Consider the following 26,699-nt stretch of genomic DNA (forward strand, 5'->3'; position numbering starts at 1 on the left):
CTTTGTTCTATGGGGATCAGCGATAGACCGCAGACAACTTCAAGTACAATAGGAGGTCCCAAGCCCTTATTAATGACAGCTGAGACCGATTTTCCTATAAAAATGGCAGGAGAAGCGAGACACTACAAAACATGGAACCAGCAGGAATGTTGGAAATAACATGAAGTGTTATAGCTAAACTGTAGCATCTCCAAATGTAATACATTGCTCGATAAGCAAGGCAAAGTGACTTAAAGTCAATCCTTTTGAGCACTGGTAGCTAGTGCAAGGTTGCCAGGGCTGAGATTGCTGATTGATAGTATAGGGAGTTCCCATAGTCAAGTCATGAGATAACTAAGCCTTACAACACCACTCTACACGAGGGTCCATGCAGCCATCTCAATAGATTTCTCAGAGTCCTGAGAAGGCCGGAACATGTTGTTACCAATTTTTTAGCTTGGGTTTCCATTGGAAGCTTACTGTTGAGTCAAAAGCCTAAACCCTTGACCCCCATTTTCGGGGTGGGTTGACTGCCAAGAAAGTCTGACCAATTCATATCCATCCACCTGGTGGTGTTATTTCCCACCACCATCACCACCGTCTTCTCCCCATTTAATGTAAGACTGCTTGCAGCCATCCTGTTTACTACATGCTTAAGGCAGTTATTGAGATAGATGGATGTCCGTTCAGTTTGATGAGAGAGGGAGATGATTATTTGAATATCGTCAGCATAGGGTATCGAGGAGAATCCATATGCCTTTATGATCTCTGCCAATGGAAGGATGTACAGGGTGAACAAAGTGGGGCTTAGTCAGGAACTCTGAGGTACCCCAAATTTTAGGGAATGAATTTCTGACTGTGTGGCTTCTTCAGACACTTGGGAGGTTCTATTTTGGAGGAAGGGAGTAAGCCACTTTAATGCTATTCCTGCAATGCTTGCTTCTTCCAGCCATTTGACCAGTACAGGGTGGGAGAAAGTGTCAAAGGACGCACTCAGAATCTAGTAGGTTCAGAGCAGCGAACCCACCCTGATCCAAAATAGCCCTTAGTTCTTCCATATGTGCAAGCAAGGCAGTTTCTGTGCTGCTTCCTGGTCTAAATCCAGAATTTTGCCGGATCCTGGAAGGAGTGAAACCGGGTGGTAGTTTTCATATTGTAGGGTGCCGGCAGATGGCTTTTTTAGTAACGCCATCACAATGGCATGTTTCCATGCTGTTGGGACAGTCCCAGACTTTAATGAATAGTTAAATATGTCTGCCAGAATGAATGACACTGCTTTCCCACCTTTTAGCATAATATCTGGGGGGGGGATGTTGACACGCTGGCTGAATCAGGAGCACGCTACTTGACACATCGCTATGTGGCAAGGGCTTACGGAGAAGCGGGGCGACCTGGTAGGAAGCTCGTTGCCACGTTACGCTTTAGGTCTGATCATCACCACATTACTAAGACAGTGGATGCTCAGAGAGTCAGCCACTACAAGCCACAAGAAATAGAAGAGCAGTTTAGAGGCTTCTATAGAGATTTATACACTACATGAGGGGAGGCGATGCAGACGCCCTAAATGATTTTCTTGCCGATGTTGCTTGTGTGTGGCTATCAGACGGGCATCAAGTATATTTAAGTCAGCCTATAGATGAATCTGATGTTAAAGAGGTGATTCTGTCTTTGCCCAATAACAAGGCCTGGGACCTGACAGGTTTACCGCTGAATCTTATAAACAATATGCAGACCTTCTTACCCCTTACTTGCTAGAGGTGTATGCAGAGGCTCACGACTCTGGTATTCTACCTCCATCCCTCAGACAAGCTCTCATTATCACTCTTCTTAAAAAGGACAAGGCACCTACGCTATGTGAATCATATTGCCCTGATCAATTTAGACGGAAAAATATTAGCGAAAATTATAGCTACTAAATTGCAACCCCTACTACCCACTATGGTCTTGCCCGATCAGTCCGGCTTCAGATTCATCGCTCCTCAGTACTTCGTGAATACATCAGAGTTGGCCTTTTTTCTGGACTCACGGTTAAGTGGGAAAAATCAGTGGTAATTCCTCTGAAAATGTGCATGCCCCCTTCCCTGATGGAATACCATCTAATTTGGACAACGGACCCTGTCAAATATTTAGGGATTTGGGTACATCAAGATCCAGAACAGTCATCAGGGAAAATTACAGAGCAGCGTACAACACTTTAGTGAACCAAGTGGATAGATGGGCCCGCCTCCCACTGTCCCTTGCAGACCGCATTGCAGTAATCAAGATGGTCATTCTCCCTCGTTTTTTGTATCTCTTTTGTAATATACCAATTAGCCTAACCAAGCACTTTTTCTCTACAATTAAAACACAGCTCTTGAATCTGGTGTGGGGAGGCAAACAGGCTAGGATCAGTTAGGCTATGCTGACACTTTCATATGCTTGAGGAAGATTTGGGGCACCGGATCTTTATAAAGATTATTTATCTGCGCAGGCCCAATATGCTTGTTATTAAATTTAAGTTTTTAAGGAAACAAGGGGGACCCAATTGGTAGCTATGGACCATGGGTATCAGTTATTTAAAGAAACAAAGGTCCTAAGCTAAAAAGAAAATACAAACTAGTACTATATAGACCACAATAGGCTACAATATATTTTTCCTTGCCCAGCCGGACAGGGAATTTATTATAGATTAATTCAAGTGTTTAAGAGTTTAAATACATTTATTGCAGTAAGGCACAGTCCTGCAGAGTGGCGGGGGGGGGGGGGGGTTGGAGGACAAACAAAGGAGACAAATAAATATAACTTACCGACCGCTTCTCAGCATCTCTGCTCTTTTGCTCAGTCGACACTAGCACAGGTTCCCAGAATCCCCTACCAAACCTGTTGCTGCTATCATGATGCTTAAAAAGCGGCAGGATTGTCCTGAGCTCTAAGTATTTGCACTTCCAGTCATACCTGGAGCCTGTGCTTGCTCTTTCAAACCCTGCATTGTCAGCATTCCGTCCATCATTTGTTTGCTGTAACACTTTTCGTCTAGGAGGAAAGCACAAAGCCCAACTGCAAGCTACACCCAGTAATTTGACCCAGAGACAGGTTACAGGCACTAAAAGGCTAAGGCAGGAAAAGGCCAACTTTCTAAAAGTGCTATTTATATAGCCCTTATTGCTTTTAAGTTCTATTTTTATATTTAATCTTTAAAAATTCATATGTTGACTTCTAATTATTGGACTTTTGTCATTTTGTTCACGTTTTATTTATAAAATCATAATCTAGTTTTCTGAACTGATGTGGAGTCTTTTTGTGGTTTTTGTACAGTGCCTTACAGTAATTTGATATACACTTCTATTTACATCTAAGACCATTTCAAGGTTTTCTCCTTTATGTCCCAATAGGTAATGTTTCTAAATTTTACTACTGCTTCACCTTCAACACACTTGGGACTCTTTCTTTTGGTTGTTGCACCTGTGAGAGTTTGTCATAATGGAAATTATTCTCAACTGCCTGTCATCTTACAATATGAGGGAGCTGAGAAGGTTTGGCAAGTAGAGGGGCTGCCCCTGAAGAAAGGGACCACTAGACCTAAGGCTTGCCCTACATGCCTTTGAGTTCAAATGCTGGGCTGGAGCAACAACAGAAGACTCTAGGAAGGATTCTGAGGAGGAGAATCCCTTTGGAATTCTAAAGAATGCAAAGCCTTAGTACTACCTGGAGGATCCCAAACCAGAACCTCAAGAGTGCAGTGGTCCTGAGAAGGATGAAGAGGAGAAGGAACATTACTTGGAAGATACTCCAGAGGAGAGAGGGGAGCCCAAAGAGAGGGATTCCCCAGCTGGATCCACTGTAGGAAGCAGTCGCTCCTCACACACCCTGTCTCCTGAGGAGTTAAAGGACAGCCAGTCTGACTGAGCTGGTCCAACTGACTGCAGAGGAGAGAAGTACTGAGTCTGACAAAGCCCTGGTGGAGTAGAGGAGGAGTGTGGCTCAGAGAGCCTTAGCCAAGGGAAAAGCTTTCCATGGAGGCAGCTAAGGCTGAGAGAGCCATTGAAGAAAGAAAGATCTTGCTGGCACATGGATTGAGCTTCAAGGATCTGGACTTGAAAGTTAAGCAGCTAGTAGAGTCTAGCAGAAATGGTGGCAGCAATACTACAGTTTTCAGTGGTAAACAAAGAATCCACATGCCCAAGGACTTGGTGTCTGACTTCAAGGAAGGGGGTGACATAGAGGTGTGGTTTGGGGCATATGAGGTCCCTCTAGAGGTGCACACGACCCCTGAGGAGTATTGAGGAGCTGACATATGGAGGCATTCAGAAAGAGTCTCACCAGTCCTGGGAGGATTTCGTGGGGTACTTCTGCAAGGCACTGGATGGGTTGGTGAAGGGTAGTGAGGTATGAGGGACTGACAATTTGATGGCTAGTGAGCATATGTTCAGTCACTATTTTTCTGAGCTATGCCAGCACCTGGTTGATTGTGAGTTCTCTGACCCCAGGGAACTTACAAAGGAGTCAGACCTCAGGGTAAGTACCAGTGTGTGTCAGGAGGCATTATGGAGTGATCCTAAGGAGGGTGTCTCATATTTTCCCATCACAATGAAGGGGAGGTACACAGGGACCCAGACAGGTCCCAGTGTAGTAAGGGGGGGGGGAGGGTACCATGTCTCTTCTAAAACTAGGATGAGTGGTGGGGTGGGCAGAAGCCCAGGGTACCCTATTCCCAGCCCCAGAGCTTGGAATGTTTCCAGAGGGAGCACAAGCAGGGGAGTCTGGTCTGTACCAGGAGACCATACAATTATGGGATTGCCACAGTGTTAGGAGAGCTGGGGAGGGCAGCCGCCAAAGGTACCATACATGTTTTAGTTTCTGGGGGTACCACTCCACAGCAGAGGAATCATAGGTCCAGATGGAGGGGCAGGAGGTGAAAACAGTCCACAGTGGGAGGACATGTAGGTCAGGGGTTGCCAACTCTGAGATCATAGCACCCCAATACTGACCTGGTGAGACCACTTGCAGCTGGGGGGCATGCACTCTCACAGGTACAGAGTGCTGGGGACCTGAACCAGGCAGACTCTTGCACAACACATGCAGAATGTGTTCCCCTTGTGGAAGGGGGTAGTTGCACTCCCCTGGAAGTCTTGGCTTGCCAGGCACAAGTTTTGGCTGAGATTACAGATCCTGGGTTGAACAACCAGTTTCAGGATACCACACCTGAACTGGTTGGAGTAAGAGTGGAAAAAGGGGGCAAGTCACCTGGGGCTTGTGACCCTCACACTGAAAACTTTCAGATGTCATAGATCCTTGGATGATCTGTGGCCTGGTTCCTGATACAGACAGTTATCATTTACCACTGTTGGTTATTGTCCTTGTGGACAGATGTCTCTTGGGTGGGGACAGAAGTCAGATGGGAAGCAGAACTAACACATCGTCGCTGTTACAGGAGCAGATTCGGTGTATTGCACTCGAACCAGCACATAGCCTTAAACAACTGATGCATTTGACCTGCAGCATCACCACAGCTGCAGTGAGGGAAGATCAACACAACCCTTAACAACGTGGAGAAACCTGGCGCATCATCTACGGAACCAACGCCTCTCGGCTCAGCGCACTGCTTTCGGAATTAGTACATCACCCTGACTGCAGGATTGGCCCCGACGCATCGCTCGGCTGTACCTCGCATCTTGATGTTGCGACCAGGATCAAGGTACTTTGTTCAGTGGCCCTTGCATGACTCCTGTGTCCGGCCCTTGCTCTATCGCATTCACCTGAACTCTTGACTCTGCCCTGCTCCAGCACAACCAGATAACCCCCAAAGGTGCTTATTGCTTCTAAACGCTATTTTATTTTTTACATTTAATCTTTAAAAACTCATATATTGACTTCTACTTATTGGATTTTTGTCATTTTGATCTTGCTCTGTTGATACAATTCCCATGTATTTGTATTTGTATAAACTAGTGGGGAGTCTTTCTGGTGTGTTTTCTCTGTTTTACTGTTTGAAATGTTGCACAAATACTTTACACATGGCCTCTTAAGTTAAGCTTGCTGCTCTGTGCCAAGCTACCAGAGGGTGAGCACAGGTTAATTTAAAGTGTGTATCTGACTTACCCTGACTAGGATTGTGGTTCCTGCTTAGACAGGCTGCATAGCTCTGCAAACAAAACCCCAATTTCTAATAGTACCTAAGGTGCCTAGTTACTGAATTCTAACGCTATTCAGAGGAGCACCTCAAAATGTTACACTGCATTGCATTACAAGGAAAGCAGGACAGCACCTAATCAGCAGAGAAAAGGCATTATCCTCTTCTCTCCTTAGGGTTGGTGCACAATCAGGCTTCCAAGTGCACACACACACCTTTGCACCATAGTGCAAAGCTGTTTGCGTCAATCTACTGTAGGTTTTGTATGTGTGCTGTACAGTGCAGCACACATGCAAAGTTGGAAAAGAAAAGAGAAATAAAAGGATTTTTCCTTGATAGCCCCTATTTCAAAAGAGCATTCTTTTTTTATACCAATCCCTCCCTACTTTCTTTTAGCAGACAGGGTTTTGCATCAAAAACCCTGGGCAGTTGCATTGGAACGCTCATGCACCACTAATGGAACGCCCCTTGACACTAAGTAAAGCAAAACAGCGCTAGTTGCTGCTTTGTGCTAGTTTCAAGCGAATATCCAGTGCCCTGTAAATGTGCAGGGCTAGATGCTTCATACAAAAAAAGAGGACACACTAAATATTAAAGAAAACATGTCCACTACTAAGGTTTAAAACTGAAAATTGAGCAGCCATTATAAGCCCTTTTGAAATATTATGTATTCACCCTTTAGAAGGTTTTAATGTCAATAAGGCAAGGTGCGTGGTATTTAACAGTAAGACATGTAAATGTTCAATGTAAAACATATCCCCACATTTACACAGCCCAAAAGCTATTTTCATTGGACCAGGGTTAGCTGTTCCATAGGAAAGCATTGGGCTAAAATATATTTAAAAATTTTTTTATCACCGGTTAAGGAACAGCCACAATGTACATTTTTGGATTTTTAGAACTATTTACTGCAAGCCCAATTCACCACAGAGAAAGTGCTGCTCATTTCCCTGGTCACAGATCTGGGGTGGGCACAGGATTTCTGAACAGAGGAAGAACGGTTCTGCCATATTGGATTCAGGCAGATAGAGGCACTGTGGGATTATTTGTGGTAGGACACACAGAAACAGCTGCAAATGTGGGTAGGTTTACCTCTGGGACATTTTTCTCTTTTGGTTAGAAAAGAGCCAGGAGTCACTCGCACCCACAGACTAGCTCCAGGCATAAATGTGGCACCCCTGGGCACCCGTCTCAGAATGCTACAGGACCTGTGGAGGACAGAAGAAGGACTGCACCTGCTGGTGAGACCTATGAAAGGCTGGCACTGCTTCTCCTTGCGCCCAGGACAATGTAGAAGACATCAATGCTCAGATGCTTACCTCCTGTTAAGCTACAGGGACACAATAAGCTACTAGAAGCCCTTTTTCCTCAAGAGTCCAGCTGACCAGTTCAAACTGTACCTGGTCGGGAGCCTGCTGGTGGCTTCTATTAGTGTGAGCTTAGACCCCCAAGTGCTGTTCCGTAGGTCAAAGTGTACTCCTTCTAACATCCTGAAGAACCTGGGACTTAGAAACATTTGGCTTCAAAGACCTTCAGTGGACTAGAACAAACCTGTCAATCAAGTCAATCCGATGAAGGTTTGTTGCCTCTGGGTCAAAGAATCAGGTTGCTCACCCTCAGATCTTTTCCAGAGCAGCAAATCTGTTGCAGAGAAGGTATTTGTCCTCATGGAGTCCTGTTCAGTTACAACTTTCGCCGTTGCCCCACTGAATGACTCTGAGCTCCAAAAAAGTGACAACATCTGAAATTAGACGTCTTCGCCAGGCAAAGGTGCCAAACGTATCCTGCCAGTGAAGGCCCTTCCTTGGTCATGAATTTTTAATTTCTCCCACTCTGAACTTTTCCAGCAAAAACATCAATGATTTCACTGGGACATTGTCTGATGGCTATCTGGCCTCGTACAGCCCTTCTCGGCCACAGCCTTTTGTCTTGTCCCTGCTGAGGATTTTTGACTTCTATTTCAGAGGCTCAGCCAGAAAGTAAAATTTCCGACCAGGGCAAACTCAGTTTCTGTATCCATCCCACCCTCCATAATGGTTGACCTTAACTCGTGCTTAGGTGCCAGTCATGCACAACCGTATGAGAGCGTATGAGATTGTTGCTGTATTGGTATCATTTTGTTCATTAAATCATCCCCTCTATTGTTAAAAAAGAACATAGCATGTTACAACGCATGTGAATACATTGCATGCTATTACAACACGGTCATTACAACAACCACATTGTTAGTATGTAAACCTTTAAATCGCAAGTCATTATAACGACTTGCTGTAGGGGGCACGCTGGACTTAGGAAGAGTATTATTTACTATTCCTATTCTAGTTTCCGCAACAGCAGGGAAGGTCTTGGATTTTATATCCAATACCTTTGAGCCCCCAACAGCAAGTCGTTGTAATGACTTGCGATGTAAAGGTATTGCGTACTAACAACATGGTTGTTGTAACAACCATGTTGTAATAGCACTGCGTTGTGGAAACAGCGTTGTAAACGCTGTTTCCCTTTAGAAATGGAGTGGGCATTTTATTGTGTTGCACTTCAATCCTTTATACTGTTTTGGTACTTTTCAATGCTTTACACATTTTCTTAAGTTAAGTCTGACTGGTCTGTGCCATAGCTACCAGGGGTTGAGTTCAAGTTTAAATTATTGAAACTCACAAGAATAGCAAAATTATTATTTGTAGTGGACTACAGTCAACCCAACTAATAATAATCCCCTTTCTCACATAGTATACCGCTCTGTCTAACCTTCGACCATGCATTGTTGAGTGCACGTGGAGGTAGGTTCTGCTAAAGAATTTTACGTTTAATTATGATCCAGAAATAATGATAACCTCAGGTAGAGGTTCATGGTCAAACTTGAAAATTGAAATAAAACCGTTCTGGCTGGAACAAACCTGAAAAAAAATTCCTATGTGGGCTCAAGGGGCCAGGGACCAGTTTGCTGGCGCTCTTGTTCAACTGGCAATATCCAATGTATAGACGTCTGGCCATCCTGATTCAAAACTCAAGTTAAGGTTTGTTTCTGGGATTCTTTTAGTCTGGACTTAGACATTTCAAGTTTGGCATACATATTGGGAATACTGTGTTGACCTTTCTAAAAGTTGACCAGATTGCCAGAAAAGATCTCTGGGGACCCTAAAAATGTATACTAAACATGTTGCAGAAGAATGCCGGTCCACATAAGTAAATGTAAATTTAAATGTACAGGAATTTATAAAGCGCAAATCACCACCGGTTTCTAAGCGCTTGCTTAGGGAACCCCTCCTGGTATTCCCCTGTGAGATAACCCCGGCAGGGTAGCCGCAAGGTGAAAGTCAGGCATCCCGCCACAAGTCCAGTCCATAATCCACAACTGATTTCAGTCCTCTCCCATATATTAGCTCTCCAATACAATTGAGTTCCAGCACATGTTAGCAGTACTGAATACTTCATGTGGGACAGCTTGCATGGACCCAAATTCCTGTAGCAGTTAAACACATATTCCCTGAAGACAAACACTTGATGTGCGTACTCAAGAGGCAAACAGTGTGAAATCCTGGAGCAAGTCTATCTTTGGCAGCAGATGAATGCAGGAGCCTTAGCATCTCCTAAATATTTTTTTGCTTGAGGGAAAAGGTAGCCCAGAGCAGCTGTTGCAATAAAACTCGAGCATTGTAAAAATGGTGTGCAGATTTATTTTTAGCACAATTCCTATGTCATTGAATCATGGAAACAAGCCAATGTAAAATTAATTCCCACAAAAATACAGCTTCTCTACATTGTGAAATTGGTAAAATGCTGAAAGATGTGCTTCTCAGCTCTGCAAATTCGACACAAAATTCTGCATCAAATTATGTGTATCAAAGAGTTTCTTAGGATAGAAAATGTCCCACAGAAAAAAAGTACTGAGATCCCTCAGGAACAATAGATGCATTCTGCAAGAGTCTATCCCACAGCAGGGCACCTTACCTGTGCTTTCTTGGCTCCCTGTCATGGAATTATTTCTATCAAGAAGTCGCTCATCCATTTTGGTGACCTTGGTATCTTATACTAGAGAGCATTTTGATTAATCATTGCTAGCAGATTTGCTACTATCCAGCGGTGGCTGGCACAGGTAAATGCGGTGAGACGGGGCGCGTGGGAGGGGACAGTCGACGGAATAAGAATAATTAAATAAATAAATAATACCTATTCTGTCATCTGTCGGCTTCCGCCCTGCTGCGACCTGCCCCGCCTACCACGCTTACCTGTGCCAGCCGCTGCTGCTACTATGGCACATTATCATAAACAAACTCATCTCCTACCAAGTTCCTGCAAGTAGTGAGTCGATTCAATTCATCCTAACGAGCAAAAACAGTGATCATGAAATAAGTCATACACTACAAAACCATATATCAAAATTCAAATCCGTTTGAAAAAAGTATGTTATGTTATATGACTTTCATATAGCGCAAATCACCTTCAGGTCTCTAAGCGCTTCTAGAGAAGAGTGAGCAAGTCACTGGGGCAGAAATATAATGGCAGCGTTTGTGGCAGAAATTACGCAGTTGTTAACGCCTCTGTAAATAGGAAAGTTTTTAAAAGCTTCCTAAAGGTGAGCAGAGCCAGTTCCCTACGCATGTACTCCGGCAGATCATTCCAGATCTGCGGGAGGAAAACAGAGAACGCTCTACCCCCTTTGTATTTAGAGATGTACCTGGGGGGGAGCTAACCTACAGGCCTCAGATGATCACAGAGTCCGGCCAGGAACATATTTCTCCAAGCATCTTTTATATACTTGGGTGCCTGACCATAGATTGCCTTGTGGGCAATACATAGACTCTTGAACTGTGCTCTCTGTTTGATGGGGAGCCAATGTAGTTTATGTAACAGAGGAGTAACGCGTGTCTTTCTAGGAAGTCTAAAAATAAGCCTAGCCGCATCGTTCTTCACCACCTGCAAGCTCCGAATAAGCTTCTGGGTGAGGCCAATGTAAAGGGCATTCCCGTAATCCAGCCTGGAGATGACAGTGGCGGAGACAATTGACTGTAGTGAAGATGTGGACAAGAGAGGAGCGAGTTTCCGTAGCTGCCTAAGTAAGCCAGTACAGGTTCCCACCACCGTGGTAACCTGGCAAGACATAGATAGTTCAGAGTCAATTTTCGCCCCAGGCTTTTTACAACCAGGACTGGTATCGGAACTACACCAAGTTCCGGAGGTCAGAAGAGATAACACCATGGGCTAATTCTTGTTGTAATGATGAGCAATTCATTCTTATCCGGATTTATTTTCAATGAATTGGCTGTCATCCAGTTCACAGTGAACCTGAGCAGCTTTTTGTCCGACTCCTGGGCCTGGCGGGAGTTGTTAAGCCGGATAAGAAGTTTAGTATCATCGGCGTAATTCAAGACCTGACAGTCCATGTGACTCAAGAGTCTCCACAAGGGGTTGCAGATAGATATTAAAAAAGAGTGGAGATAGTGCAGAGCCCTGGGGTACCCACAGGCCAGGGAGCCCGGATCCGATATCCGTTCATCCAGCTGATCTCTCTGAGTACGGTCAGACAGAAATGACTTTAGCCTTTCGTATGCTTGCCCGCTAATACCCAGATTGGTGAGACGGCTCAGCAGTATGTTATGGCTGACCGTATCGAATGCCGCTGACCGATCTAATAAAATCAGGGCACTCGGCTGTTTATTGTCAGCCATAACTCTGAGCTCGTCCAGAACAGACGGCATCAATAGCTCTGTGCCATGATGAGCTCTAAAGTCCGCCTCGCTTGCTTGGAGTAGCTGGTGGTCCTCCAGATACTTCGGAAGTATCTTTAATACGTGCTGTGTCAGGAAATATTGCATTTGTGATCTCAATATCAAAACCTTAGGTGTCCCCAGAAGAAAGGTGGAGTGTCAGGTTTGAATTCATGGAGCTACAAACCCCACTGCCATGAACTAACAGCTTAACTTTGATGTTTAATAAATCACACAGGTATCACACAAAGCCAGGGGATAATATATCCCAGTCACCACCCTCATAACTGTCCATAAGTGACTTGCCAAACTATATGAACTATTTTTGATGGTTTTTTTATTATGTTAATACACTGATTTTTATGAACAATAACATTAAATAATGTTACACCAGCATGTCACAAGTTAGTAGAAATCTAAAGTTGATTGTTAAAAACAATATCAATATGAAGAGGAAAGGAGTACGAGTAATCTGCAGATCGTGTGAAAAGAATGCAGGTAGTCCAATTAAATAATATTATGACATCTATCAGAGAATAAGTCGCCCCACAATCCAATAAATGTGCATTTCCAACCTCGAGATCTATATAACTGGACCATGTATTTAATCCACCAAGACATATCACATTTCCAGTGATAAAAAAATATTCTTTGGCCAATCATTAAGGCATTCGTTATCTGAATTTCCTTGTTAAATCATACATTTTGAAGTATTCCATTAAAAATTATAATTCCTGCTTCTACTTTCCAGGCTTATTATTTCAAAAATGTTTTCCTAGAATTGTTTCATCTTCAGAAATAGAGGCAAAGAATTGGCTATTATAGGAATAGAATATTTCGGGTATTCTAGATTTTAAAACATGTCATGAGTGGAAAATAAGAACGCCTAATAATCCTTTTAGTTTGACTAGCCAATCAGATTGGCAGTTACAGTCCATGATTTGAGTTATTGAATATATTCATCATTCAGTGCCAGCCTAGAGTTTTTGATATTTTGTCGGATGGGCTGCCCTCCATGTTCTTTTAACACAGAGCACCAATGCCTGAGTCTGGGGAGTAGGCGTGGTTCACAACAGATGCCCAACATCCTGGATGTAGCCTAAAACCCGGTCATGTTTTAGCAGAACAGACGGAATTTACTGTCATTTTTAATAAGATTCATGACTTGGATTCTAGGCTCTGAGTTTATTTACACATGATCCCTAACAGCTGTCTCTTGCCTCTCCACTTTTTCTCTCTCAGAAAAAGCAAAGATTTAAAAGACTGCTGGCATTTGCAGCTTCCGCGTTGGCATTTAGGTCTCTCTTCCTGCTGCAGTGAGATTGTATCATCTGATAATGGACGGCAGAGCTGCTCACTTCTATCTTATAGCTTCATTTCAGCCCTTACAGATTTAGTAAATACCAGGCAAATATTTATAACACTCAGAGGCGTATTTACAAGGAAGTGGAGGAGCGCGGCGTTAGCCTCCTTGGCTTAACACCGTGCTCCACCTCTTCTGAAAGGCAGGGCTGCACCATATTTACAACAATATGGTGCAGCCCTGCATTTCCCCCCGCGCTGGCGCAAAATTTAGCTGCCTAGCACCAACCCAGGCACCCTTGCACCGTAGCGCAAGTGTGTCTGCATCGCAGGGGAAGATTGTTTATGTGCAGGAAGGTGTCGCTTCCTGCACAGAAACAATCTTTAACTGGTGTTTTGTGATTTCTATGTGTGCTGCTTAATGCAGCAAACATAGAAGTTGCAACACGGTACTGTTTTTTATGATTGTTTATGTGCAGGAAGGGACACCTCACTGCCCATAAACAATCAATGGGCTTTTGCTGTTTCCATGAGTGCTGCACAACACAGCACACATAGAAACGGCAAGAACGAGGAATAATTAAACATTTCTCCTAGTTGTGCCAGGGCAAGACCAGGTTTTCCCTGGTCTTAATTTTGGCACTGCCCCATATTTATGCTACCCCTGTAAGTATAGGGCAGTGTCAAAATCAATGGGTGTTGCGTTGGAACGCCCACCGCAACACCCATTGCCCTCCTCTTTCACGCTGCCTTGTAAATAAGGTACCCTTTCACGCTAAGTATAGTGTGAAAGGGTGCCTTATTTACAAGGCAGCATTAAGTGGCTTAACGCTGCCTTGTAAATAAGGCGAAGGCCCTATTGGCACCACAACATCTTGAAAAGTGACGTTTTAGTGGCAATAGAGGCTTGTAAATATGCCCCTATATGTTCTCTAAATAACACAATACTCACATTGTTATATCATGTGCATATATGTGGAATAAAGGGCTGAACATGTGTGAGTCTGAAGATATTTAAGAACAACAAGGATGCTATTCGGCAAGAAGAGAAGTTAGTGTTTTCGTAGCCTTCATGCTGAAAAACAAAATTATGCCTCCTGCACTTGTGTTTGCTGTAAAGCAAAGTATTGTCTAAAAAAGAATAGACACTGCTTTTCTAAATACCAAGTGATGCTCAAGTTAGAAATATTACTCAGGCATAGAATGCCACTACTTGTTGCAAGGTTATAGAGTGTACCAGACCCCAGCCTAGACACCCAGGGGAAGAAGCTGATTGCATCAGTTGTCAATTGCTGCAGTGGGAGGCTGAAAAATAAACTATGTGCAAACTAGAGGATTTTTGGAACATCTTTTGTCTGTTCCCAAACCATAAAGTCCAATAATCAGGTGCCTACAGACACAAAGGTGAACAGTGACTTCTTTACAGTCACTAAGGCTCAGAAACAAGTCAGGCACAAGCGTGCGCTTCAAAGTAGGTGGTATCAATTGAAAAAGCCAATTAGCATAACATAACATGTGTATTATTTGTACAGTGCACATTCACCCTCTTGTGTCTTTGTGCTGAAATAACAGGGATTTATTGCTACTCAACTCAATAGTGCTCATTTTATTGATCTTGGAGGAATGAAAGGTTGACTGGAACTACTGGGATTTGAGCCCATGACTATAGGGTCAAACATAGATTCCTGGATCGGATGCAGAACAATACAGAAGTAAAATGATACAACACCTGGGGCCAGATGTAGGTAGGACTCAGTTACCGATTCTTAATTACCGAATTTTACCGATTCGGTAATTAAGAATCGGTAAATAAGAAGGGGGGTATGTAGGAAAATCCAGATGTTCCTTTTACCGAATCGGTAAAAATCGTTATTTACCGATTCGGTAAATACCTACCGGTAATGCTCCATTCATTCCTATGGGCTTTGAAGCCCATAGGAATGAATGGGGCATTACCGGTCGGTATTTACCGAATCGGTAAATACCGATTTTGACAGGGTGCAGGGGGTGTCACTTTGACACCCTCTAGCACCCCCAAAAAAGGTTCGGGGGCCATGTGGCAGGCATACCTGCCCTAAGGGCAGGTCTGCCTGTCATATGGCACAGGTGTGCATGCACACATGTGCATGCACACCGGAATCGGTATTTTACCATCAAATATATTTGATGGTAAAATACCGATTCGGTAAGGGTTGTGGGACTCAGAAGAGTCCCACCTACATATCAAATTTACCGAATCGGTAAAAATACCGATTCGGTATTTTACCGAATCGGTATTTTACCGATTGGGTAAATTTACCCAATCAGTAAAATACAGGGCCCTACATCTCAGATTGCATTTACCGGTCGGTAACGGCCGAATTCGGCCGTTACCGACCGGTAAATGCCTACCTACATCTGGCCCCAAATGAATTCTTTCTTGAATATTCAGAGTGCATTGGATATGGTACTGAGAGGCAAAAATAAACAAACCAGACTTGTAATAAACAAAATGCTATTAGAACAAAATGAGTGAAATAAAAACATTTAGAAATGTGGGAAGTGATGGAGATAACCATGATGTCACGCTGGCTCAACCAATAGCTATCATTTAGTATTGTAGATTTAACTTGCTGCACTTAGTCCATGTAATACTCAGTCTAGGGAGAAAGATGGATCAAGCTGAGCTGTCTGTAACCGGTCCTAGGATGCTTGATTTCCCTCCAGGGAGGACATGGCCTGGCAGTTCGGTCTGGATTGTTTCCATAAGGCACAGGGTCAAGACTGATTTGCATATGGCCATGTCTGAACTGGGGTGGCGTGGTGAGCAAAATAACGATGGATTAAACCCAGATCTGTGACTAGGGTGAATGTTTGACAATTTTCAACATTCCGTCCATCAAAATTTTTTGTGTTGCATTTTCACCCTAAGTGGGAAGGGTGTGCTCAGACGTGGGTCCCGTGCTTCCAACTCCACTGGAGTCTAGCTGTCCTGGCTGATGCGGGCTGAAAGCCTGAAACCGGTCCTAGGATGCTTGATTCCTGTCCAGGGAAGATATGGCCTGGCAGTTTGGTCTGGACTGTTCCCATGAGGCACAGGGTCAAGAATGATTTGCATATGGCTATGTCTGAACTGGGGTGGCGTGGTGAGCAAAATAACGATGGATTAAACCCAGATCTGTGACTGGAGGTGAATGTTTGACAATGTTCTACATTCCGTCCATCAACTTTTTGTGTTGCATTTTCACCCAAAGTGGGAAGGGTATGCCCAGACGTGGGTCCTGTGCTCACTACGCCACGGATAGTCAAGCTATCCTGGCTGATTAGGGCTGAAACCCCAAAATCGGTCCTCGGATGCTTGATTCCTGTCCTGGGAAGACATGACATGGCAGTTCGGTCTGGACTGTTCCCATGAGGCACCGGGTCAAGACTGATTTGCATATTGCTATGTTTAGACTGAGGTGGCGTGGTGAGCAAAATAACGATGGTTTAAACTCAGATCTGTGACTGGAGGTGAATGTTTGACATTGTTCAACATTCTGTCCATCAACTTTTTGTGTTGCATTTGAACCTTAAGTGGGAAGGGTACGCCCAGACATGGGTCCTGTGCTCACTACGCCACTGAAGTCAGGCTATCCTGGCTGATGAGGGCTGAAAGCCCGAAACTGGTCCTAGGATGCTTGATTCCTGTCCAGGGAAGACATGGCCTGGAAGTTCGGTCTGGACTGTGCCCATGAGGCACAGGGTCAAGACTGATTTGCATATGGCTATGTCTGAACTGGGGTGGCGTGGTGAGCACAATAACGATGGATTAAACCCAGATCTGTGACTGGGGGTAAATGTTTGACAATGTTCAACATTCCGTCCATCAATTTTTTATGTTGCATTTTCTCCCTAAGTGGGAAAGGGTATGCCCAGACGTGGATCCCGTGCTCTCTACATCACTGGAGTCAAGCTATCCTGGCTGACAAGGGCTGAAAGCTGGAAACCAGTCCTAGGATGCTTGATTCCTGTCCAGGGAAGACATGGCCTGGCATTTCGGTCTGGACTGTTTCCATGAGGCACAGGGTCAAGACTGATTTGCATATGGCTATGTCTGAACTGGGGTGGCCTGGTGAGCAAAATAACGATGGATTAAACCCAGATCTGTGACTGGAGGCGAATGTTTGACATTGTTCAACATTCCGTCCATCAACTTTTTGTGTTGCATTTGAACCTTAAGTGGGAAGGGTACGCCCAGACATGGGTCCTGTGCTCACTATGCCACTGAAGTCAAGCTATCCTGGCTGATGAGGGCTGAAAGCCCGAAACTGGTCCTAGGATGCTTGATTCCTGTCCAGGGAAGACATGGCCTGGAAGTTCGGTCTGGACTGTGCCCATGAGGCACAGGGTCAAGACTGATTTGCATATGGCTATGTCTGAACTGGGGTGGCTTGGTGAGCAAAATAATGAAGGATAAAACCCAAATCTGTGACTGGGGTTGAATGTTTGACAATGTTCAACATTCCGTCCATCAACTTTTTGTGTTGCACTGTCTATCTTCATAACAGAGCCCCCCTCCCATGCTGCAAAATATAAAGCCATGCAGAAAAATATTCTCCCTCTAAACAGCCTATGTTTGTTTAGACCACCATTTTGAACTCTGAGATTTGAAGATCTTGGATAGGGGATGTTAAAGACCTTTTATAAGTAAGCAAGTATATTTGTGATGCATCCTGCTTCTGTACAATACACTCCCAAGTGTTCAGAAGGACTTCTCAGTGATCGCAATGAGGTCGCTCATCACAGCCAACAGGATGCTCGTCATCTCAATGCTGTAAGTTGAAACCACACTAAAGTTTGTGACATATTGATGTATTGTGATTGGATATATGATGTTACAACGCGTCCTTTTACAACGCATACCATGACCACGGATCCATTACAACGCAGGTCATGTTACAACGGATCCCATTACAACGCAATTCACAACAACGCAGGTACTATTACAACGCAATACCATTACATCGTAAGTATAATTACAGGTAAGTAAATAAAATTAATATTTAAAGTAAATAATTATTAATGTATTATTAATTTAAATTATTTATTATTAAAAAAAAACACATATATTAATACAATTAGTTTTAATTTTTTTAATTGTAAATATACATTAAAAATAACCCTGTTCCCCAAAACCAAACCCCAGCCCTAAAACCTAAAAATACTCCTGTACCCCAAAACCCAAACCCAGCCCTAAAACCTAAAAATACCCCTGTACCCCAAAACCCAAACCCAGCCCTAAAACCTAAAAATACCCCTGTACCCCAAAACCCAAACCCAGCCCTAAAACCTAAAAATACCCCTGTACCCCAAAACCCAAACCCAGCCCTAAAACCTAGAAATACCCCTGTACCCCAAAACCCAAACCCAGCCCTGAAACCTAAAAATACCCCTGTACCCCAAAACCCAAACCCATCCCTTAAACCTAAAAATACCCCTGTACCCCAAAACCCAAACCCAGCCCTAAAACATAAAAATACCCCTGTACCCCAAAACCCAAACCCAGCCCTAAAACCTAAAAATACCCCTGTACCCCAAAACCCAATCCCAGCCCTAAAACCTAAAAATACGCCTGTACCCCAAAACCCAAACCCAGCCCTAAAACCTAAAAATACCCCTGTACCCCAAAACACAAACCCAGCCCTAAAACCTAAAAATACCCCTGTACCCCAAAACCCAAACTCAGCCCTTAAACCTAAAAATACCCCTGTACCCCAAAACACAAACCTAGCCCTAAAACCTAAAAATACCCCTGTACCCCAAAACGCAAACCCAGCCCTAAAACCTAAAAATACCCCTGTACCCCAAAACCCAAACCCATCCCTTAAACCTAAAAATACCCCTGTACCCAAAAACCCCAAAAAAGATAAACTTACCTTTAATTATACTTACGATGTAATGGTATTGCGTTGTAATAGTACCTGCGTTGTTGTGAATAGCGTTGTAAAAGGATCCGTTGTAACATGACCTGCGTTGTAAAAAATCCGTGGTCATGGAATCCGTTGTAAAAAATCCGTGGTAACAGTTGTACACCATTGTGATTGGATTATCAGAGATAGGAGATTTTAAGATACTACTGTTCATGAAGCTTTCAGTAAACTCTGTCCTGGCCATGACTAGGAATGTCCATTGGATTTTTCTTCTTGGGATATGAGTCATCTTTATATGGCCATCATTGTTTGGTATGGCGATGACTTGAGTATCTAATGCAGAAACTGGTGCAGAGCCACACAAGATTCTATCCACAGAAGCTTGCATTTTGATCCCATAGGTCTCTGTTTTGTTTTGATTTAGTCTATTTTACACATGCTGTTAAACATGAGATTACAAAATCCAAACGACCAATGCACTAAGGGAGCGCTGCAGTTGTGTCTTGAAAATCTCAACACATGAAAACTAATAGAAATAATTTGCTTGGATAGATTATATTACAGGTAAAACCATAATGAAAAAAATACAATTACTAACTCAGACATTAGTGCTCTAGTCTCAGGATTCAGATAGAACTCTTTAAGGTTTTACAATTTTTATTATTTTCTGCTGGCCAAGAAGGAACCAAATGCAATACCACTGAGTAACATATAGAGATCTATTGTGGAAAGCTCCACACCCAAGTTCCTCCACTTTGCCCTCCTCATGATTAGAGACTAAGCCCCTCCTGGCTGCTGGATCTTGATGGTATATAAGTGCTGTGTGGCATTTCACACCCCTCTTTTCCTACTGTTGTCTGCTTGAGTCGTGTTGAGAATCTTCAGGAATAATTCGCAATATGCACAGATTAAACTCTTTAAAAGTAAGAATTATAGTCACTGTAGGTTTCATTCTATGATTTGGAGGGATTTATGAGTTCACAGAAATGCCCATGAGAAAACATGGCAATGCATGTATCATCCAAGTAGTTTTGTAAATTTGGTAACCTGCGCAAATACTCATTACCCATCAGTCCACCTGTCCCTACATTATATAGTGACTCCTAAGGATTCCGGCCTAAAAAGTTTGGAAAAGGAAATTTGTTGTTTTGAATGTATGTAAATCATACATTTCTTTACATTTTCCGATTGCTATATACTTCTTTTCTTGGGTTACACAGCGTGCAAACCACAGATCATGTATAGCACATATCATTTTTTTCTTCTAATGTTTTATTTTTAAACCACCAGAAAAAACATTTTTCCAAGTGGAGAAATCTCAACCCTTACAATACCAGAAACTAAAGGAGTGGTGTTGTCTGTTTATACGGAATGTGCATACAAACGCTAGTTTGTAGGCAGAGACCAGATTCAACCCTGGCATAAAAATCTTCAAACCAACCCCACACTGCAGTAGGTCATGACCAGAGTTGGATTTGGACATGATTGGGTAATAACATTTCATTCTATTCTGAAACCAGTCCCCTAGCCTGCAGCCGACTTGGAAATGCCAGTGTGGTATAATAGTCAGTCCAGCCCTACCCATAGGTGCAGAAATTAGGTGTGTTAATCTTAGGGAAGATTTGTGAATCCCCATAAAGTTTTGGCCTTGTGGGAGTGCTCTACCTTCCAAATGGCCACCCTTACCTTTCTCATGTTTACACCCATGTTTTTACCCCTACATGTACAGCTGCAGAAAGTCTACCCTGCTTGTGGAATTTTCACAACCACCTGGTCCATCTGTGTGTAAATATCCACTGATTTTTCCTTCTGGGAGCCAGGCTCTGCTTTAGGAGCTTTGTGCGGCTAATCTGAATTTAACCTCTTAAGTGCTGCGTCGGGGCGTTGGCCGACGGCAGCACTACCTCCCCAGTGCTGCGCACGACCATTGGACGTCCATTCAGCACTAGTTCCAATGGACAGCGCAGCACTGGGGAGGGATATTTGTGCCGCATCTAAGGTGCTAAGTAAGGAAAAAGAGTGGTAAATCAAAGTGTATTGCATAGTGTGGCACAACACAACAGAAAGCACAGCAATGGAAGAGTAACAGTCAAGTGATTCTTGGTTTTGATGAGTTTGATGCATCCGATTACATTCTGCAACGATTGTCCTGTTATTGAGATCTAATCATTAATACTCTTGATGAAGCAAATGTAAATACGTTGTTATTTTACCGTTTATGCAAGGTGCAAGTAAAATAGAGAGAAAGCAACTGTGCTGACAATGGCTTGCATTTAAGCGATTTCAAATCAACAAGTGGAGTTAGAAGGGCATCATTTTGCTCCACTTCCAAACTGCCATCTATTTAAGTATCAAACGAGGGAAGGGAGAATCTGTACCGTATGCTATGTTTTCTCCCTTGATCAAAGTAGGGGTTCCCTAAGTTTTCGTAAAAGAACCTTCACCCACTGGTTTCATTAGTGACATGCTTCATCACAGAGGGATTCACAGAACTAATTTAAGACGAAATCCTAAACTTACTTCTTTTGGTATTCACAGAAGTTAGGATTTTGTCTTAAGTTTGTCTTAAGACAGACTTAAGACAGACTTAAGACAAAATCCTAACTTAAGTCTGTCTTAAGACAAACTTAAGACAAAATCCTAACTTCTGTGAATACCAAGAGTAGTAAGTTTAGGATTTTGTCTTAAATTAGTTCTGTGAATCGGGCCCAGGGTTCCCAGCCAGTATAACTCTTGTATCCGGGTGTGCTTCGACACCCGAGCTACAGCGGAGCGAGTATTTTTTCAGGGATCCAATGAATTCAAAACTACCTACAGGTGTCCCTTACTAGATAGGTTAGTTTTTTATGGTGCCCTGTGGTAAGGTTAAAAATCAGCAAGGTTTGATGTGAGAAGCTCTGCATTTTACATTTCAGACAGACATGGACAGATGCTGAACAACAACAAACAGGCGATAGCGAGAAAACACAAGCAAGTAAACATGTAGGAACAATACGATTGAGGGTAGAGTGTAAATATACGAACATATGCTCGCAGTGGTGGTTGTTTATACAGGCGTTCCCACTTCCCCAACGGTCTGCTTCACATAGCTTTTGGAAAAGCCTTGGTTTTTGTACTTTATATTGCTTTCGTTGAGTGTGTGTTCAGTATGTCTTGATTGGTAGATGGTATTATCAAACAGATTTAATAGATTTTTCCAAAAATCTAACAAATTAGAAATAACAGATAGGAATAATTTTGACTTTGACCAAAGTTAACTTTTAATTAGTGCAACCATTCTGTTGCTAGCGACACTGAAGATAACATTTCTCCCTCGAAAAAAGTCTGGGAAGAAAAATCCTGAACTAAAACAGCGAATTATTGCAAAGTCTGGATATTTTAAAATATTTTTTTAAATTCGAGACTTACCTTGTCCATGTCAACAGACTTCTGTATCCTTTCACAGGTCTTTTCATATACTGTTCTCAGCCAAGTATGGATTGATAATTTAAACCATTCATGGAATCCAGACAACGCTAGAGATTTATTGTCTCTGCAGAAAAAAAAAGGATTATTCAAAAAAATAAAGCAAATGATGTCATTCGTTCATTAATGGGCGTTTTAGGCTGTGGTGGATGCTCAGAAAGGATGCCCCCAAACATGCTAAAAATTGGTTCTGTGATGCCAGCACAGGCTTTTTTTTATTCTATGTTACATTCTGAATGGGCCATAAATTAAGGCCAAGAAAAACAACTGAGTGGACAAATTTCAACGGATAAAATCTGTAGGTCAGCGGCCAAGACGGGATGGCGAGCAAATGCCCAATATCCAGTCCAAATGCTGTGAACCGTGGGTTAGTCTGAAAGCATCAACAGCTTGACAATAATAGATTCAAAAAATAAATACTTCTCCACATCCCCTTGCGAATCTGCAAATCCCCACTTATTCCGATCGACAGAGCCAACTTCAGTAGATCTTTACTGGCCCCATTCACAAGTAGTTCTCTCAGTGGGAGTTTGGCCTGCACTAGCAAGAGGCAGACTCTGCTCGAGGAACTGACAGGGATACAGAAAAACATTTATAGGGGCAGATTTATAAGCCCCTTGCGCCGCTTTTACGCCGTTGTTGCGTCACTTTTGTGATGCAGCGGCGGCGCAAAAGATGCGCCACGGGTATTGACAACGTGACGCATCTCCCAGATGCGTCACGTTGTGAAGCCCTGTGCAAAGAAGCGGCGTACCATCGCAGGGGGGGGCGTTCCGGCGCAGGAACGCCTCCCAAAAGTGGCTGAGTGAAATCTACAAGATTTCACTCAGTCACTTTTGGGCCCATGCTGCCTCAAACCCCTGCGCCTGCTTGAAGCCGGCGTAAGGATTCACGCAGCATTGTGCACATAGGGCACCCCTGATCATTGCTGGAGCTGCGTCGCGCTTGCGACGCAACTGCAGCAATGCACCCCTTTTACGGCACAGATGTGTGACGCATCTGTGCAGTTTTTGCCCCATGGTGCGCCGCATTGTAAATGCGGCGCATCCGGGGTGGCGGAGCTGCGGCGCACAATTCCTGGCGCATCCCTGCCGATATGCAGGGATGGGCCAGTATTGTAAATCTGCCCCATAGTTTTTCATGCAGAACTGTATTCGAGTGGATTTATTGAAACTACACGCGCACACTACCAAGCATATATGGCTAATTGCAGTGTATGCAGATCATGGCATCATTGAGCATTTTGGCTAGTCTTTCATAGCCTGAGCAAGCAAGGGTGTTAAAAATACTTTTAATGAGGAATGTCTTTTTTTAAGTTTGGAAACTCTAAAGCTCTAAGTAAGAACTGTTGCCATGGATTTGGTCTTGTAAAACTATAACCTTCAGCAAGGTTTAAAAAGCAGTGCTTTGGAACCGTGGAACACAGGAGGAAATTGTGTGCCGCTGTTTTCTGAATTAAGACTGTTTTAGAAGGTCCTCTTTTCTGTGTCATGTCACCCTATATGTGGTTTCACCATTCAGAATAACATTCATAGTGATAATATTAAATGCAGCTCATTAAACAGACAATAAAATAAATTTAAATGATTCATTGATGATATTGTCAGAGACTGAGTCTTCACAATTTTTTGGGCTTGGCTGCAGACAGCTGCTTTTACTGAGTACCAGAGGGCCTGTGATGAACACGACAATATATCCAGGAAGAGGCTTTGGGTCAGGCCCTTTAACCACTGCTTGAAGAAGTGTAATTCTTGTTTTAGAGTATTTTAGTCTAAAAGTTAGCTGTTATCCCATAGGACAACCGTAATTCCCGATGGTGCTGGTGACCTAGGGGGTCATTAGGATGGCGTAAGGACCGCCACCTCCGTCCCGGCGGTCCTTCCGCCATCACTAAGCATTTTACCCACCGCCCAATTAGGATGACTGTGGGTACCGCGGCGGACGCAAAGTCCATCTGCCACTTCACCGCCAAAGGCAATTGTCCAGATTGCCTGGCGGTGGGTGCAGGATGCCTAAAATGGTGACGTGCCTAGCAGGCACCGGAAAGTCTAACGGGGATTCGGTTTCGGGCCCCCCCTTGTTGAGGGCGGTGTTGCGGCATTGGAGGTACTCATGGTACCCCCTGCATTTCCTTGCAGTGTGTGGTAGGCACCGCATGGCGCCTGCCATGCAATGCTGGGAAATGCAGTGCATGCCGTTTTCACATTGAGAACGGTGCTGAAGCCTGCAGTACCAACCGCGATGTTGAAGGCCCTGGATGCGCCCGCCACTATGGCAGGATGATCCAAATATGTGTGGTGGGACCGCCACACATCTGGCGGGTGGTCCCAGCACCGCAACAATGGCGGGCGGACCGATGTCCGCCCACCATTGCAATGAACCCCCTAGTTTTGAAATTAATATGACATTCTCATGCTCAAATTTGTTGAAATATGTGTGCAAATGTTCAGGGAATAGGTGGGATGCTGATGGAATCAGGGAATTAGACCTGTAAAACCTGATTCCCCCTGTAATTCCTGATTGATTATGGGATTCTCAGCGCTGAACTTGGAGTATCTGTTAATTCCGCACCTCAGCAGTTCAGTGCTGCATGAAATGATTACATCTGTCAGTCAGCCAGGCCTCAAAATTAATGGGGAGAAACTTTAGTATTGCAATTTTCTCCAGCAGCACAGGGAGGTACATTTTGGACTTTCCATTGTAGCTGATAGAGGACTTGGTTTGATATCTGGGTATTAGAGTACACAGCATTGCTTTGATGGAAATAAGGTGCAGAGATGGGGAGACACTGAACAAGTTAGCTGAACAAGTTAACCACTGAATAGGCAGGGCACATTGCAACCACAAAAAAGCTAATCAACTTTAACCTTTCAGATTTCTTGAGCATACCAATTGCCTAACTAGTGCCTGTTTTTGAAACATTTATATCTTTTATGAATATATTGGTGAGGGCGAGAAAAAGAAATGGGCCAACTTGCCCATATGAGGCCGGTGGACTATTGGTTCCAGAGCTTGAACTTTTTTTAGTATTCGCCCCAGTTGGGAATCGCTTACTTATGGTTCTAGCAGCTCCACAGGTGCCTGCATCTCCCTGCTGAAATGAAGGCAGCAGTGCCGTGCCCCCTGAAGAACCCTAGTCAGCTCCCTGTGTGGCAATGGCGGGGTTTGGATTAACCCTGTGGCATGCGTTGTCAGTGCCTGAAGACAAACAGTAACCAAACTAAGGCAGGAATGGCTCTACTCCCTATAAACCCCATTAGAACAGAATCCTTGGATCCCTTTAATGTCTGAACCGAAGGCAAAACTGCACTTAGATAAATTGGGATAGTCACCATTTGGGGCATGTTCACAAATGGCCAGTTCAAAAACCTGGAACAGTTTCCAGGAGATTTAAACACTTTGGATCCAGTCAACATCTTCCTATTTTATAGGATACGCCACTCCCTGCGAGTCCCTCTCTAGAGTTTTCCAGAGGCGCCCCTACCCCTCCCTATGCTCTCCACAGTAATCAGTAATCCTAGTGCACAACATTTGGTCTCCTGTATATACATGTGGACAATCCTGGGGCGGAACCCAGCTCCTCAGGGGCCTGGGCTGGCTGGGAAGCGGTTCTGGGATTTATTCTGACAAATGAACAGTGGAAATTCTCATGTATGAATGCGAGAGGCATCACACTTCATGGCAAACGTGCATCACTGCACGTCAAATTTGACCCAATGCTCTTATCTTTCGCTGGCCAGACTAAAAAAAACCAAATGGGGCTAGTAGCCGAGAGCACATGCATTAGATGATCATAAGTGGACGTTGACTTCTTCCAAAAAGCTTGGAAATGCCCTGGGGTTGCAGCTCACTGGGCGAGATAAATTGGGAATTGAGAAAGTGGACACAACACAAATTTGACATCTGTCCCTTAGTAGACTTGCTGGGATAATTTAAAAAGGTCCCACCAATGGAAAGAAAGTTCACCCCTGTGGCCCTCCTCTTAACCAAGAGGAAGGTGGTGATGCACTGGGGATGGATCCAACTACCACAATTTCAGGCTGGATCAAGGATCTGAAATTTGCCAACAATGCATCTGATATTTATGTGATGCTACTACTCCTGGCTTCTTCTAGATCTAAGAATGTATGGGCTCCCCTAAGAAAAGACTTACAATGCCAGTCCAGAAACTCTGGAAACCCAATATAGACGCCAGTGCTGGTGTGAGGACATTCAACGGGGCATTGGCTTGATTTCACGTGTTACTGC

At 43.7% G+C, this 26,699-nt stretch overlaps 1 protein-coding gene across 1 annotated transcript in view; it reads right to left on the bottom strand.

Annotated features, from left to right (window-relative positions):
* The window catches only part of BAIAP3 (BAI1 associated protein 3), a 564,909-nt gene that overhangs the window by 101,537 nt on the left and 436,673 nt on the right, over positions 1 to 26,699 (bottom strand). Inside the window, exon 21 of the mRNA XM_086940582.1 lies at positions 22,395 to 22,518. Within this exon, the coding sequence (XP_086796708.1) occupies positions 22,395 to 22,518 (124 nt within the window). The remainder of the gene's footprint in view (positions 1 to 22,394; positions 22,519 to 26,699) is intronic.

Source organism: Lissotriton vulgaris, chromosome 10 (genome assembly GCF_964263255.1).
Source record: "Lissotriton vulgaris chromosome 10, aLisVul1.2, whole genome shotgun sequence".
Lineage (NCBI taxonomy): Eukaryota > Metazoa > Chordata > Amphibia > Caudata > Salamandridae > Lissotriton > Lissotriton vulgaris.